Source organism: Pelodiscus sinensis, chromosome 19 (assembly GCF_052426305.1).
Source record: "Pelodiscus sinensis isolate ZL-2025 chromosome 19, ASM5242630v1, whole genome shotgun sequence".
Lineage (NCBI taxonomy): Eukaryota > Metazoa > Chordata > Testudines > Trionychidae > Pelodiscus > Pelodiscus sinensis.
The window spans coordinates 34,877,062-34,893,830 of NC_143070.1; the positions used below are offsets into that span (position 1 = coordinate 34,877,062).

Below are 16,769 nucleotides of genomic sequence, written 5' to 3' on the forward strand. Positions count from 1 at the left end.
CTTTCTTTCTTTCTTTCTTTCTTTCGAAGGATTGGCACAGCATGCTCTTTCAGCTAGCATCTGAGGTATAAATTGACATGGCCATGTGGCAGATCCTTTGGGATTGTGAGGAGCTGTTTGGAACTGGTGAAATTAGTTTTTACAACCTTCATGGGTGGAAGGTGTGCTACTGGCTATGGCACAGAAGCTGAACGGTTTCTCTCCTGTGTGGATCCTCTGATGTCTAACAAGGTCTGACCTCTCACAGAAGCTTTTCTCACACTCAGAGCAGTTATATCTGGTGTTCCATCTATTTTTTCCCTCACAGAGGCAGGAGTTTTGTTAGGGGCATCGTAATAGGAGGAATGTGTGACATCTGCATATTGGCGCACAGAACAAAGTTCATGTGGCAGGAGTGGGGCTCAGAGGTTTGGATTGTGGGATGGGGGCTCAGGGCTGGGGCAAAGAGTTGGGGAGCAGGGATGTAAGGATTGATTCAGGGGTGAGAGGCTCAGGGCTGACAGAGGTTTGAGGTGTGGAGGGGTGAGGGCTCCAGCTGGGAGCATGACCTCAATGCCGGAGGGGTTTTCAGTGTCAGCCACTATAAGGCTACATCCAGGAAAGAAGACCACCACCAGATCTCTCTCCCTAGCTCAGATGCTGCTATTTGGGTGAGGGGTCCAAGAGTGGCCCTAGATGAGCTGCTGGCAACTGGTGCCCTAGGCGAAACGTGTGATCAGTGTGCAATTGGCGCCCCCGCCTCCAAACCCCTCAATGGCCATTCAATTTGGCACCCTAGGCGACCGCGTAGTTCGCGCCTATGGACGAGCTGCCACTGTTGGGGCCATGGTATGTCTGGGACATGGATGAGACCAGTGGGTAGAGGCATCTCTCCCCACCAAAGCTTGTAAGTGCTCCTATAGCTTTTAATAGACTTCAGCAAAACCACAGGGACACACAGCCTAAAGGAAACTCAGGTTATAGGACAGTGGTCTCCAACCTTTATAACCACAAGATCTTTTTCAATGTAAGTGCAATATAAGATCTACCTCAAAGCAACATACCCTTGCTCCACTTGCTTCCCACCTCTTCTTTGAGGCTCTACACCTGCTCCACCCCATTTCCATGGCCTCACTCTGCTCACTCCATCCCCTTTCCTCCCCCATCCTCACTCACTTGCCCCAGGTTGGGGTAGCAGGTTGGAGTGCAAGCTTTTGTCTTGGGCCAAGGGGTTTGCAGTGTGGGAGGGGCTCTGGGGTTAACGCAGGGTGGGGGACCAAGGTCCAGAAGGTGTTTCAGGGTGCAAGCTCTGGGAAGGAATTTGGGTGCAGGGGGACTCATGCCTGAGGCAGGAGGTTGGGTGTTGGAGGAAGTTCAGGGCTGGGACAGGGGTTGAGAAAAAAGGCTCTGTCCGGGCACCATTTAACTAAGACTGCTTTGGGGTGGTAGAGTAAAGGTAGCCTTACTCCTCCCCTGGATCTGAACCACTCCTGAAAGCAGCTGGTATGTATAGCAGTGGCACCTTGTGCTACCCCTCATCTATAGGCACTGAGCCCACATCTTCTACTGGCCACCGTTCCCCATTACTGATCAATGGGAACGGTAGGAGTGATATCTGCAGGCAAGGACACATGTGGAGACCCCCTACTCTGCCTTTCTCAGGGGCTGCAGGCAGATACAGGCCTATTCCAGGAACAGCAATTACCACAGGGATAATTACTCCAGACAGGCCCGGTTAAGCATTTAATAACTCACTACATAAATAATTAAATTTAAGTATAAGAGATAAATGAAAATTATAAAATGCACCGGCCCGTTAAAAACCAAAAATAGCACATTTTGCAAGCAGTAACAGAAATAACAACTCCCCACATATGTGATGGGTCGAGATTTGAGATTGAAGGACTGTGTGTATATGTGAGAATGGCAGACACACAGTCTGTGGGAGTGACAGAGATTTGCATTGCCAAGCTCCCTCCATCCCCTTCGCAATGTGTGAAGATAGGGTACAGAAGTGGGGGGCGGTGGGACACCCTGATATAGGCACCCCAGCTCTTTTCCCTCCCAGACCCTGCACAACAAGCAGGAGGCTCCTGAGAGGCAGCTCCAAGGCAGAGAGAAGGAGCAACATGACAGTGGATGGAAGAGTAGTATAGGCCAACACTTGATAGCTTCCTGTCAAACCAGTCAGGATCACCTGTTAGAGGCTCCAAGATCTACTGGTAGATCTGAATCCTCTGGGTGGTGACCAGTGTTATAGGATTTCTCGCCTATGTGGATTCTCCCATGTCTAACAAGATATGTGCGCAGGCTGAAGCTTTTCCCACAGTCAGAGCAGCTGAAGGGTCTCTCCCCTGTGTGGGTTCTCTGGTGGGCAACAAGCTCTGAGCTCTGTTTGAAGCATTTCCCACAGTCAGAGCAGGTGAAGGGTTTCTCCCTTGTGTGGGTCCTCTGATGTCTAACAAAATGTGAAAGCTTACTGAAGCTTTTCCCACAGTCAGAGCAGTTGAAAGGTCTCTCTCCTGTGTGGATTCTCCCATGCAAAACCAACACTGACCTCTTATTAAAACTTTTCCCACACTCAGAGCAGTTATAAAGTTTCTCTCCAGTGTGGGTCCTCTGATGAACAATAAGACTTGAGCGCTCACTATAGCTTTTCCCACAGTCAGAGCAGCTGAACGGTTTCTCTCCTGTGTGGGTTCTCTTATGGATAACAAGTACTGACCTCCGACTGAAGCTTTTCCCACAGTCACAGCAGCTGAAAGGTTTCTCTCCTGTGTGGCTTCTCTTATGGATAACAAGGACTGACCTCCGACTGAAGCTTTTCCCACAGTCAGAGCAGCTGAAGGGTCTCTCCCCTGTGTGGGTTCTCCTATGTGCAACAAGCTCTGAGCTCTGTCTGAAGGTCCTCCCACATTCAGAGCAATTGAACGGTTTCTCCCCTGTGTGGGTTCTCCTATGGGTAACAAGCTCTGAGCTCTGTTTGAAGCTTTTCCCACAGTCAGAGCAGCTGAAAGGTCTCTCCCCTGTGTGGATTCTCCTATGAGTAACAAGCTCTGAACTCTGTTTGAAGTTTTTCCCGCATTCAGAGCAGCTGAAGGGTTTCTCCCCTGTGTGGATTCTCCTGTGTCTTACAAGCTCAGAACTCTGTCTGAAGCTTTTCCCGCAGTCAGAACACCTGAATGGTTTCTCCCCAGTGTGTGTTCTCCTATGGGTAACAAGATCTGAGCTCTGATTGAAGCTTTTTCCACAGTCAGAGCACCTGAATGGTTTCTCCCCTGTATGGGTTCTCCTATGGGTAACAAGGTGTGAGCTCCGACTGAAGGTTTTCCCACACTCAGAGCAACTGAAGGGTTTCTCGCCTGTGTGCGTTTTCCTGTGTCTAAGAAGGTATGACCTCTGACTGAAGGTTTTCCTGCAGTCAGAGCAGCTGAAAGGTTTCTCTCCTGTGTGCGTTCTCATATGGGTAACAAGGTGTGAGCTCCGACTGAAACTTTTCCCACACTCAGAGCAACTGAAGGGTTTCTCTCCTGTGTGCGTTCTCCTGTGTCTAAGGAGGTATGACCTTTGAATGAAGCTTTTCCCACAGTCAGAACAGATGAAGGGCTTCTCTCCTGTGTGGATTTTTTTATGGGTAACAAGGTCTGAGTTCCGTTTGAAGCCTTTCCCACAGTCAGAGCATTTGAAGGGCTTCTCTTCTGGGTGGATTCCTTCATGTTCACTAAGAGTTTCATACTCACGATAAGCACAGGGTGCATCTTTATTGGGGAATTTCTGTTGAATTATTTCTGTGTTTCTTTTCTCCCCTCTGCTCCTGTGACTAGATTTACCCTGTCCCTCTTCTGGATGGTTTCCCTGCTGCCATTCTGGGTTACGCTGACTCTCCCAGGTCTCTCCCTGCTCAGGACTCTGGAAAACATGTCCTTCAGATCTTCCCAGTAACATCCCACATGGAGTCACATGCTCCAGTCCTTCCTGTGGAAGATTCTCCTCATTGTTTTCACTCAGTGTCCCATCACCTGCAGGGACTGAAAGAGAATCCAGAGAGGAGTCATTCTCAGAACTGAGCTGAAAGGAAAACTCTGACAGGGGAACAGAAAAGGAGGAACACACCCAAAGAATGGTTGGAAAGGAGGAATAATCATGAGCTGAGTTCATCCTCCTTCTTCACAATCATTTCCCAAAGGGAAGAGCCCAGCCTTCCCCCCCCACCCTTAGAACTGGAGTGGATCACAGGCTGACGTGTCAGTCAGACTTGATGAAAATGCAGAAGTGACACCTGCTATGAGGACACAGAAATTGGTTTCTGAGTCAGTTTAGCCAATTGCTCACCTGTGCGGGTGTCGCTGATAATCCCCCCTTCCTCAGAGCCCTGGAGATCCGGGATCTGCAGCTCCTCCCCTCGCTCCACCCAGGAGATCGCGAGAGCTTTGGAGACTGGAAATCCTGCCCAGGGAGCAATGAACCCAGTGCTGATCTTGTTCATTAAGGTCTGTGCCATTACTGCTTCCAGAGCCTGGATCCGAGTCACCCACCCAGAGAGGCTCCTCCCCCCTTGCAGAGACGGGGCTCTGGCTGCTACAAGATCCCATCTCACACTCACCTGCAGTAAAGGTCCATCCCCCCCACCTCGGGAACGGCCCAGCGTATTCCTCGGGGGAGCTGAGCTCTCTGCTGTACTCTCTAGCGCAGGGGTTCCCAGCCACCGGTCTGCAGCCAGTGTCAGGCTGTAAACCGCTGGCTGCCAGGCCGCTGCACACTGCCCAAGCCCAGGGGCACGTGCCGCGCTAGGACCCAGCAGTAGGGCGCAGGGGCTTTCGGAGTTGGGGCTGGGAAGTTGCTGCCGCACAGTGGGTGTCACGTTAGCACTCAGTGGCAGCTGCAGGCAAGGAGGAAGCGATCGCTGGGCTTTGCCCATGCAGCAGGGGGTGACTCGCAGATACTGCTTGGGGCATTTTGGGGCCAGGCTCTGGGCCAGAAATCTGAGCCCTGGCAGGGAGAGGGAAGGGTGGGCGCTGCTGGTCTTCCTGCTGCAGACGGGACACAGACTTTCCAGCAGAGCCAGTCCTGTTGCTCCACAGGAGCCTGTCCCAGGGCAGTGCTCCAGTCTGGCCAGCCCCTACCCCAAGACAGGTAGAAGACACCTCCTTCCCCTCCCCCCATGAGCAGGGACCCAGAACCCCCAGGCTGTAGAGGGAGGATTTGGCCCCAGGCTGCTCCCAGAGGAGGTGGCTGTGACCCATGCCCAGTGTGCAGCATGTGTGGGGGGAGCCAACCCCAGAGGGGGCTGAAGAGGGGGATGAGGGGGGACAGGAGGGAGATACAGGAGGCGCTGAAGGGAGGTTGGGAGGATTCAGAAGAGACTTATAGGACAGGTGGGAGCCATAGAGGGACACTCTGAGGGGAGTCACAGAGAGAGAAAGGGGGAATGCGGGGGGGGGGAGACTGTGGGAGCAAGAGGAGCCTGGCTGGGGAAGAGAGGGAGACACAAGGGCAGGGGTTGTACAGAAATAGGGATGAAGATACAATGGCAGCTCTCCCACTCCATAGAGTGGCGGGATGGTGGGAGGGAGGAGAGCAGAGGTGACCGGAGGTAGCTCTTGGTAGCACCAGCTCCTATGCCCCTGACAAAACATAAGTTGCTACAAAGGGTGCCCAACGTACACCCTGCTCTGTGCGTTCCCCTCCCTCCCCAGACACTAGTGGCCAACGGGAACGGGAGGCCCCACCCAGCAGCCAGAGGAATTCTATCTGTGAATTTGTTAGAGTTTTTGATATCTGCAATAACGGTGTGGTAATATTTTGTTAATGAATATGTAAATATGCTTCTCCATTGTGTGTGGCTGTTGCTGCCGCTGAGCTTCCCCTCTGCAGCCTCGGTTCTACTCCACCAGCAGCAGCCTCCCTGTGCGGTTTCCCCACTTTCTTCTTCTGGCCGGCCTGGCCACCCATTTGCTGCCCCCCCGCCCTTGGCTGCACAGAAGCTGCCGTTCACGTGTTTGCATCTCGGAGGAGGAGGCAACAGGCTCATGAACAGAGCAGGACAACTTTAAGTCTCTTGCAAGAGACAGCACCTGGGTATTTCTTGAGCCACTGCCCTGAGCTGTGCTGCATGGACAAGCCACACGCTCAGCCAGCACAGCTGGTATCAGAGCTCCAGAAAGAGCCACCCTGAGCAGCCATAAGGACGCTCTGTGGCGCTGGCAGCAATTCGTAAAGCACTGCAGCCGCTACGGGATGCAAAGATCATCAGTTGCAGCAGCCTCTGGGATCTCTGGTGTCAGTCAGGACCCCACTGTGCTATCAGGGCCCTTACATGGGGCTGAGCATCTCCCCTATTTTGTGTATTTACCCTTGCCCAGCGCTGTGAAGCAGGCACACACCACAGTACCCAGTGGAGAGCAGGGATGTGAGTGAGTAGGCTTCTCAGTTAGTTAAGTCGACTACCCACAATTCTCCCCCTCTCCTTGCTGCCTCTATCAGAAGCAGCAAGGAAGAGGAGCAGGAGCTGGAGTGGGGCAGAGCCATCTCTCTCCCCCCCAAGCTGCTGCCTCATGCGGTGAAGGGGACAGGGCAGAGGAGTCTGCAGCATCAAATCTTATCTCACAGAACAGCCCGTCTGCAGCAACATAGGTTAGCTGCAAACATTGCAGGGGGGGGGGGTCTCAGCTGCCTGACCAATCAGCTCTTCCTTAGCAACTAATCGAGTAGTCCATAAAAATTCCATTGACTCCACGAATAGTTACATATCTCCCTTTTAACATCCCCAGTGCAGAGACAGGTGACTGGAGCACGGAGAGTCTAAGTGACTTGCCCATGGTCACAGAGGAAGTCTGTGTCAGTGCTAGGATTTACTGCCAGTATCTCAACAGCAAGTAGGAGCGCTACCACCAGAGAGCAGTTACAGAGCGTGAACTGGCCCATTGAGCTTCCCGCAGCCTCAGCAACCAGCCCGTCTCACTGGCAGGGAAGGGCTCTAGGAACAGCGCCCTCCTTGCAGGACTCAGCCCACTGGCACAAGGGGGACTCTGCAGGCACTAACAGCAGCCGGACCTGGACCCAGACCCAGAAAATTGATACCAGCCCTTCCTGCCTGGGCCCTTCCACTGACACCTCCGCCCAAGGCACAACATGGGCAAGATGGTGGGGAAGTGCCTTGAGGCCTTGGCTGTGGGAAGCGCAGGAACATTGGTATGTCCCTGTCCCTGCATCCCCTGGGAGCGGACATGGGGAGGGGAAGGGAGATAGTCTCTCACAAAGGAGCCAGAAGACTGAAAGAATTGGGCTTGTTTAGTTTAGAAGAGAGAAGACTGAGAGGGGACTTGAGAGCGGTTTTCAAGTATCTAAATGGGTATCACAAGGAAGAGGGAGAAAAACTGTTCTCCTCGGCCTCTGAGGACAGGACAAGAAGCAATGGGCTTAAACTGCAGCATGGGAGGTTGAGGCTGGATATTAGGAAAAACTTCCTGTCAGGGTGGTGAAACACTGGAATAAATTGCCTGGTGGGATGTGGACTCTCCATCACTGGAGATATTTAGGAGCAGGTTAGACAGACACCTGTCAGGGATGGTCTAGACCAAGACTACTCAACACGTGGCCTGCGGCTCGTTTGTTTGCGGCCTGCGGGTAGGAGCCAAAACAAAAAAGGAGGCAATAGAATGGTCTTCTGTTGAGACGTGTTTAGTAGTTAAATTCCTGGACTGTCATTGCTCATTAAAAGTGCTGGCATACAGGTGGCAATCGGGTAAATATTGCATTTCATTAATATCAGCAGAACTGACTTAAGTGGGGCCTCCGTGTTGTGTACTCTTGCCTTAATCTTTGTATTCACGCCCGTCACTGTGAAACGCTATTTGTATATATATGCAACCACACTTAAGTTGTGGCCCTCAGCATGTACTGTGAGTATCACTGTGGCCCCCAGGGCTTCCAAAGTCGAGTAGCCCTGGTCTAGACAATGCTTGGTCCTGCCGGAAGGGCAGAGGACTGGGATCAATGACCTCTCAAGGTTCCTTTCATTTCTAGAGTTCCAGCAGTCTATGATTATTGGAGGCGATACTCCTGACATTGGGAAGTAGGGGGCCATGAGGGACCCTGAACGAAATCCAACCCAGCTTCTGATACCCGCGGGGACAGGAATCCTTACCCAGCCAGCTCACAGCCTCGTAATTCTCCTGCATCACGTCCCAGTAGAGGGCTCTCTGGCCCGGGTCCAGCAGAGCCCATTCCTCCTCAGAGAAATACACAGCCACCTCCTCGAAGGTCACCGGCCCCGCCGCGGCCATTTCCTGTCCCTGGCTCTGCAGGCCGTGGGCTGAGCTGGAGACAGACATGGGTGTTCTACAGCCTGTTGGGGGAGAAGGGCCATTGGAGACATTTCAGAAGGGGCTTTAATCCTTCCCATGCCCCCGTTCTCCCCAGACGCTGTCCCTGTTGACACACAGGCTGGACTTGGCCATTTTGGGCAAATGCTTGAGTCCAGATATTCCACAAACAGCACACACAGGTTAGATCCAAAATCATATTCCTCTCTCTCAATACCCGGCTCGAGTTCCACATCACTTCACTGGCAACAATGGGATTCGGTTCTGAGCACCCAGTGGTTCTGATCCACAAGCTGCATGTTCCCCTGCCTGAACATGGATGTAGATGTCTAAATTTAGGCTCCTGTATTTAAGGTCCCTAGTCTCCCTCCATGATTTGTAGCACAGACCTAGGCTCTCTCTTCAGGACTAAATCGACACAGACTTTAAATACCCTCCCCATAAAAGAGGTTAGGTGAAGTCAAGGGCACCATTCAGATATTTAAAGTTAAACATACCTGCTGAATGTTTACAGGATGGGATCCTAAAATGCAGAGAGTCACAGGATCAGGAGAGAATCACTATTTCATGTGCCGTACGCTCACGCAGGGCGAAGGAAGCTTCATTCAGCTCCCTCGCCCCCAGGCCAATCAAGGTTTGGGGGCAGGGGAGCGCGCGATGTCTCCTCCCCCCCTGCGAGGAGCGTGTACCACTTTGAAGTGCCATGTGCTCCTCGCAGGGCAGGGGTAGTGTGGGAGGCGGCTTCGGGCGCTCTCCCTGCCCCTAGGCCAATCAGAGAGGCCTTCTGCTGAGGAGAAGCGGAGCTGTTGCTTATGAAGCGGTCCCAACGGCAACAACTACTGCTTTCCTCAGCAGTGTCCCTTTCAGCGACACCTCTCAGGCAGCCAATGGGCATCTGAACAGACCTTCGCCAGGCATTATGCCATCAGGCTGCAACCAGCAGGCGATACAGCGGAGGCTACAGCAGTCTTATCCTCCACCATTAGGCAGTAACTTTGATTCTCACCATTCATAGCGGGTACTGCTTTGTAGTCACCACCAGCGGAGCACCCACGGGGATATCACCTGAAGAAGAAAAGGAAGTTACTCACTTCGTGCAGGCACTGATTGGCCTGGGGGTGGAGGAGCGTGGGAAGCCTCTTGCCCTGCCAGGAGTATGGGTGCCTCATGGGAAGGGGGGGCAAAGGGGCTCCCCCATCCCCAGACCAATGATGATCTGCGGGTGGGGTAGCCCAGAAGCAACCTGTCCCTGTCCCTTCCAGTATTTGCTTGAAAGCCCATGTGCCTTGTCCGTGGGTTAAGTTCTTAAGCTGCTGAAGGCACTGGAGAGGCAGGTGTGCTGTGCATGCAGCAGCCCCGAGGATTTGCCGGGGTGGACCCGGGGGCACTTCAAAAATTATTGCCCACCTCAGTATTAGACTCTTTTTCATTTGATTGTGTCTCATCTGATCCGACCCCCACTTCCATCCTCTTCTCCTGACTAGATGTAGCCAGATAGGAACCCCCCTGTAACATCCATTTTTGCTTGCCTGCAGCATGCAGGGCACACAGAGCAGTAAGCCTTGAACAGAAGGCCTGGATATGCAGGCTGCTGTGACCCTGAATGGCTGTAGACAGAGATATGCCAATTGCTGACTAAGAGGCTGCCGAGGAGTGCGCTTGAGTCAAACCCATATTGATATTATTGATATGAACACACAGCTGTCCGCAGGGGGAGGAATCGCCCGCCCAGTAAAAAAATGTCCAGTACTCACAATTTAGTTATCTCTCTTGCAAGTGTAAATTAAGTTGAAATTTGCTTGTAAGAACTGGCGCCACAAAAACGGACCAACACAATTTGGCATCTTAGATAAGAAAGAGGATACGGGCCCCCATGGGTATAAAGATGGGTCCAGCAGCACACTCACTCTGAGCGTCAATCTACCATCTATCTGCTGGTCAGGTTAGGTGTTTGACCTCCTGAGGTTTCACGGGGACACCCACCGCGTATTCGTCTTTCCTAGGAATTAAGGGACCGGCCCTGGCTTGACCCCCTGGAGTCGAGAGGCACAGAAGGGGGTAAAAATTGTACCTGGATGTTGTCCTTTGTCTTAAGTGTACACATAGACTTAGAGCTCTTTAAAGATTAAGCTGTCACTTGGTACCATTATTTCTATTTTCTATCTTTATTTTCTTGGTAACCATTTTTAAGATCTATATTTGCTAGCAGTTAAGAAATAGAGCAATAGCCATTGTAACCATATGATTTATAAGCTTCTTTAATAAACCTGTAACTGTTTAAGCTGTAACCTGACTCCTTCAGTTGCTGTAACAGAACCAAGCACAGTTTAAAAGAACTTCAGCCGGTCCTAAGGGACAGGTATAGGGAGAGCTTGGGCGTTTTGGATCGTGTCACTTCCAGAGGACAGATCCATTGGGGCATCTCTCAGTCTTCCCTAGACTGCCCACTGCGGAGGGATCCTGTATCCTAGCAGTTAAAATCTGAGATGCAATAAGCTCTTCCTATAAACTCTGGTGTGTCTGTCAGCCTGTTGGCTGCCCTCCGCGTCGGGACCCTGGTCCTAGCGGTAAAAGACATGGACGTTAAACTTCTCGGGGCGTCCGTCAGCCTCCCTAGGCTGCCCACTGAGACGGGGCCTTGTGTCCCAGCAGTTAAAGACTCGGGTGTAACACACACACACACACACACGCCCACACACACACACTCTGCCCTGACCATCAGCTGACACTAGAACATAAAGCATTTCTATTAATAGAATCTCCCCTAAGAGATGTCTCTGTCCGATCCATGTCCTCCTCTGCAGCTGTCGGCTTTCCCCCAGCTCTTAGTTTAAAAACTGTTCTATGACCTTTTGAATGTGAAGTGCCAGCAGTCTGTTTTTATTTTGGTTTAGGTGGAGCCCATCCTTCCTATATAGGCTCCCCCTAACCCAAAAGTTCCCCCAGTTCCTAATAAATCTAAGCCCTTCCTCCCTATACCATCATCTCCACGCATTGAGACTCTGAAGCTCTGCCTGCCTACACTAGCATGCACGTAGATCTGAAAGCATTTCAGAGAAAGCTACCATAGAGGTCCTGGAGTTCAATCTCTTTCCTAGCAGCCAAAATTTGGCCTCCAGAACCTCTCTTCTACCTTTCCCCATGTCATTGGTACCTACATGTACCATAACCACTGGCTCCTCCCCAGCACTACACATAAGTCCATCTAGATGTCTCGAGAGATCCACGTTTGCACCAGGCAAGCAAATCACTATACAGTTCTCCCAGTGATCACAAACCCAGTTATCTATGTTTCTAATGCTCGAATCCCCCATTACTAACACCGCCTTTTCCTAACGACTGAAGTTCACTCCCCCGGAGATGTATCCTCAGTGTGAGAAGAGACAATAGCTGCCTCTGGAAGGAGGGTCCCAACTATAGGACCTCTGCTGCTGTTGGCTGTTGTCCTTCCCTGAGCCTTTCATGCTCCTTAACAGCACAGGGGCTATCTGACCAGAGGTGGCACAGTTCTACAGTGTCTCGGAAAGCCTCATCTACGTACCTGTTGGCCTCCCTTAATTCCTCCAATTCAGCCACCTGGCCTCCAAAGCCCATATGCGATCTCTGAGGGCCAGGAGCTCCTTGCACCGAATGCACACATACGCCACCTGCCCTCAGGGCAGCTAATCAGACATGCTACATTGGGTGCAATAAACAGGGCAGCCCCCACCCTGCTGCTGGGCTTCTGCCTGCATTCTTTCCTACAGCTACTTAGATTATTGACAGGGTATTTATTTTAAGCTAGCTAGTTTTGGTATTAGTTTAGTTTAAAAGTTTTAAACAAAGGCAAGTGTATCCAGCCCCCTTCCAACTCCCCTTCTAGACTCCCTCTTGAAACTTCCCGTCCGCAAAGCTTGTGGCCCCCAGGGTGTCCAAAGGTGAGTAGTCCTGATCTAGTGGAACATAACGTGGCCCATGCGATAGATGCAGGCCCCCCACATGACCAGATCCGGCCCACCCCCACCACAGTGTTGTGACCCAAAGACAGTCTTCACCCCTCCCGCAGGTCAAAATCCTCTCTTGCACCCATCCCCATACACACGCCTGCAACTTGCACCCCCTTCGGCACCTCAGTCACTGCTCCAGGTCACAACCCCGCCCTCACCCAAACTCCCGCCGAGACCCCACGTCCCCTCCCCGCTGCGCCCAAGCTCCATCTCAGACTAGGGCGGCCAACGTGCGATGCACGACACGGCGAGCCGAGGAGCCCGGGCTTATCCGTTAATCGTATCGGCTCCTCGCCCCCCCTCGGGGTCTCTGGGTGGGGGGGGGGGCTCCGGTGCCCACCGGCTCCCCGTGCTAAAGGGGCCGCAGGGGTCTGGGGGGGGGCAGTGCACAGTCCTGTCACGAGTGAGCGTGCACGGGGGTCGCACGGCTCGTGCCTTGCACGACGGTGACGTCGCTCTCGCAGGCCCCGCCCCCTGAATGTCGCATGGGGGGGGCCCTGGGACACGTGGATCCGCCCCTCCCCTCCCACCTGTGACGTCACCGGTCCGGGTCTCTCCACGCCCTGCCCCGCCCGCTTCTGGGCTGTGACGTCACCAGCCCGGCCGCCAGCAACGACACCACCAGCTCCCTCAGTGAGCGCAGCTCGGGGCGCATGCGCACTGCCGACAGCCCGGCGACACGAACGGCGCATGCGCACCCCGGAGAGCCCGACGCTACCAGCGGCGCATGCGCACCCCGGACAGCTCGGCGACACGAGCGGCGCATGCGCACCCCGGACAGCTCGGCGACACGAGCGGCGCATGCGCACCCCGGACAGCTCGGCGACACGAGCGGCACATGCGCATCCCAGGCAATGACACGCTGGTGATAGGCAGAGCGCGGCGCGATAGGCTTCCGCTCCCCCCGCCAGAGACCCACAGCGGCCCCCGCCCTCACCTCAGCTCCGCCGCCCCCTCCTGCCCCGCCCCCCAGCCGCGGGCAGCGACCAGCGGCTCGTTCGGGAACGCGCGCCTCGGGGCGCATGCGCACTGCGGCCGGGGCGCCGCTCGCGGTTCGGCGCACGCGCAGTAGCCGCGCGTCTCCTTCCTCTCATGCCTCTAGCGCCGTGGCCGACGTAACCCGGCGTGCGCATGCGCAGGAGCGCCAGTGAAGCCGCCGCCCTGCGTTCTGCCAGCACAGAACGTTTACCCCCCCCTCCTCCCAGCTGCTTCTCCCCGGGGGAGGGGCAGCAAAGGGCGGGGCTGGGGGAGCAAGCAGCTGGCTGGGAGGAGCTGGGGTTTTGGAAAAAGCCCGTCTAGATTGGCAGGACGCTTTTCCGGAAAAGCACTTTTTTTGGAAAAGCGTCCGTGCCAATGTAGACGCGCTTTTCTGCAAAAAAGCCCCCATCTCATTTTCGCCATCGGGGCTTTTTTGCAGAAAAGAAATCTGTGCTGTCTACACTGGCCCTTTTCCGGAACAGTTTTCCGGAAAAGGACTTTTGCCCAAACGGGAGCAGCATAGTTTTTCCGGAAAAACACGGACGATTTTACATTAGATCGTCAGTGCTTTTCCGGAAATTCAAGGGGCCAGTGTAGACAGCTGGCAAGTTATTCTGGAAAAGCGGCTGATTTTCCGGAATAAGTGGCCAGTGTAGACACAGCCTTAGGCTATGTCTACACTTGCCCCCTAGTTTGGACTAGGGAGGCAAATGAAGCATACCGAAGTTGCTAATGAAGCACGGGATTTGAATATCCTGCGCTTGATTAGCATATTTGCAGCTGGTCACCATTTAAAAATGCTGGTAGCCCGAATTAACTAGCCGTGTGTCGACGCGGTAGTCCGATCCAAAACTCTTCTCTCGAATTAACTGTTACTCCTCATGCAGGAGTAGCAGTCCCTGTACTCAGGGGGTCCTGCTGCCACAGCGGGAGTTAACTTTCAAACTACATTTAAACTGTAGTACCACAGCAGGAGTTAACTGTCTTTATCGACTAATTATTAAAAAGTTAAATACTCGCCTCTTCACATCCCCAGTGCAGAGACAGGGGATTAGGGCATAGAAACAAGCCCAGGGTCACACACCATGTCTGTGTCATGGCAAGGAATAGACCGCAAGTCTCTTGACAAGTGCAGTTCCTGAAATGCAAGAATTGCTCAGCTCATGTATCTCTACCACTGAGTGTTCACATGATGTGAACTCCCTCATCAACGCTTCTTCAGCCCCAGCAACCAGCTCCTCTCACTGGTGGGAAAGGACATGCTTTCCTTCCAGAGGCGTAGCCCACTGGCACAAGGGGGACCCTGCAGATACTAATAGCAGCCAGATCCAGACCAATGGTACCTGCCGTTCCTGCCTGGGCCCTTCCACTGACACCTCCAGCTAAAGCACATGACCAAGATGGTGGGGAAGCACATTGAGACCTTGGCTGTGGGAAGAGCAGCACCATTGGTATGTCCCTGACCCTGTGCCCCCTGGGAGGGGGCATGGAGGGGACAGTCTCTCACGCAGGAGCCAGGATTTTGAGGCTGATACTCCTGACATTGGTGGGGTAGAGGGTAATGAGGGACCCTGAACCAAACCCAACCCAGCTGCTCCAGAGCCCTCCCAGCTTCTGATACCCGAGGGGACAGGAATCCTCACCCAGCCAGCGCACGGCCTCGTAATTCTCCTGCATCACGTCCCAGTAGAGGGCTCTCTGGCCTGGGTCCAGCAGAGCCCATTCCTCCTCAGAGAAATACACAGCCACCTCCTCGAAGGTCACTGGCCCTGCCATGGCCATTTCCTGTCCCTGGCTCTGCAGGCCCGGGGCTGAGCTGGAGACAGACATGAGTGTCCTGCAGCCTGTCGGGGGAGAAGGGCCATTGGAGACACGTCAGAAGGGGCTTTAATCCTTCCCACGCCCCGTTCTGCCCAGACGCTGTCCCTGCTGACACACACGGGCGGGGCTCTGCCGTTTGGGGGGCGCACACCACGCACTGTGCAGCCTGAGTGCATCTATTGTTCTTATCAACCACGTGCACCGCTCCCTCCCTTTGCTGCCTCTGTAGCCGAGGCAGCAAGGTGGGGGGAGGGGGAAGAGAGGGAGCCGGTGCAGGCAAGGAGCTGGCTTTACACCGGCTCCCTACTAGTGCCGTATCCCGCTCCCCTCCCCCCATGCAGCAGGGGCACCCCTGGGGGACGCTGGGGTTGCACGGGGGGGAGGGGCAGAAGTGCACAGGCTGCCGAGCCTGGCCCCACCGCACAGTCGTGTCACTGGTGAAAGCATGCATGTGGTCACACAGCTAGAGTGCCTTGCACGATGGCAGGCCCCGCCCCCTCGAGGCTCTGCCTACTGGGACGGGCCTGGCCAGGTCGCCAGGAGCATGCGCAGTAGCGCTGCCGAGGCCGCACGTGCGGGCCCGCTGCCCAGGCTGTGTCTGCTTAAAAGCGCCGCGCGCACCAGGGGAGGGGCGGCAGTGGGCGGGGTTGGGGGAGCAAGCGGGGGGTCTGCAGTGTCTGTGCATGTCCCTCCTGCAACCTGGCTCCTTTGGTTGCATCTACATCAGTGTTCCTCAACTTTTAATGAAATACCCCCTTTAAAAAAAAGTCCCCCCACTACCTACAGTTTTCAGACACACAATTTTTTTTCTACCATTGCAACACATTTGTTTAAACAACTTAATCATAGCTGGGCAGGCGATGAAATTTTGGGGTGTTAAAAAGTACACAAAGTGTTGTAAAACTTAAAGCAAAAATTCAGTTTTCTTCAAATTTCAGTTTTGTTAACGTACCCCCCCAGACTTCTCTTGAGGAGCCCTAAGGGTACTCCTACCCTGGTTGAAAAACACTGCTCTAGACTGCTTTCCTCTTCTGAAAGAAGAAATGCAAATTAAGCACTGATTTGCATGTTCACATGCTGCATTTGCATATCCTCTTCCAATCGCTTTTTCAAATGAGGGTTTTTTTTGTGGAAAAAACAGTCTTTGGAAAAAACCCCTTTTTCGAAAGAACGCTGTAAACCTCATTTTATGAGGAAGAAGGGTTCTTTTGAAAAAGCGATCGGAAGAGGAGATGCAAATGAAGCGTGCGAACATGCTAATCAGCGCTTCATTTGCGTTTCCTTTTTCCTCGTTGGCATTTCCTCTTCCGAAAGAGGAAATGCCGTCTAGACGCAGCCTTTGTGAGCACTCACTAGGTGTGAAATGTGGCGTGTGTGATCTTTTTTAATGGATCTTTTAAATGGGCCCTTTTTTTATCATGTACAACTCAGCTGAAAAACATCAGGGTGGCATAGCTCCCTGCACAAAATCAATAATTAATAAAATCTTGACAGACTCACTGCAATCTTTTCCTTAGCTATGGGACATGCATTTGCTCTGACAATTCTCTGACATCAAAGTCAGAGCCCGTCACATCCCTGACCCCATGTCCCTTATCTCTTGGGTGAAGGTCCCTTGTCTGCCTTTTTAAAAGGTCCAGGAAAATCCCTCCCCCTCCTCTTTCTCAGCCACCTGCTCTCA

The 16,769-nt window shown here is 53.3% G+C and overlaps 2 protein-coding genes across 3 annotated transcripts in view; both read right to left on the reverse strand.

The window, feature by feature from the left end:
• The window catches only part of LOC142823150 (uncharacterized), a 43,959-nt gene extending 31,062 nt beyond the window's left edge, over nt 1-12,897 (reverse strand). Inside the window, exons 1-2 of the mRNA XM_089770536.1 lie at nt 12,820-12,897; nt 9,310-9,368 (exon numbers count right to left, since the gene is read on the reverse strand). Coding sequence (XP_089626662.1) covers nt 9,310-9,316 — 7 coding nt within the window. The 5' untranslated portion in view covers nt 9,317-9,368; nt 12,820-12,897. The remainder of the gene's footprint in view (nt 1-9,309; nt 9,369-12,819) is intronic.
• Nucleotides 1,710-13,349, reverse strand: LOC106733071 (uncharacterized). 2 transcript variants are annotated; one of them, XM_089771284.1, is made up of 6 exons: nt 13,227-13,349; nt 9,310-9,368; nt 8,801-8,826; nt 8,126-8,326; nt 4,312-4,425; nt 1,710-4,007 (listed from the first exon to the last, which is right to left on the reverse strand). In XM_089771284.1, the coding sequence occupies exons 4-6, from the start codon at nt 8,310-8,312 to the stop codon at nt 2,173-2,175; spliced, it is 2,136 nt and encodes a 711-aa protein (XP_089627410.1). In that variant the 5' UTR covers nt 8,313-8,326; nt 8,801-8,826; nt 9,310-9,368; nt 13,227-13,349; the 3' UTR covers nt 1,710-2,172. The 2 variants fall into 2 exon arrangements, with proteins under 2 accessions (XP_089627410.1, XP_089627412.1); XM_089771286.1 differs by lacking the exons at nt 9,310-9,368; nt 13,227-13,349 and having other exon boundaries at nt 8,801-9,303.
• Nucleotides 13,350-16,769: the final 3,420 nt, after the last annotated feature.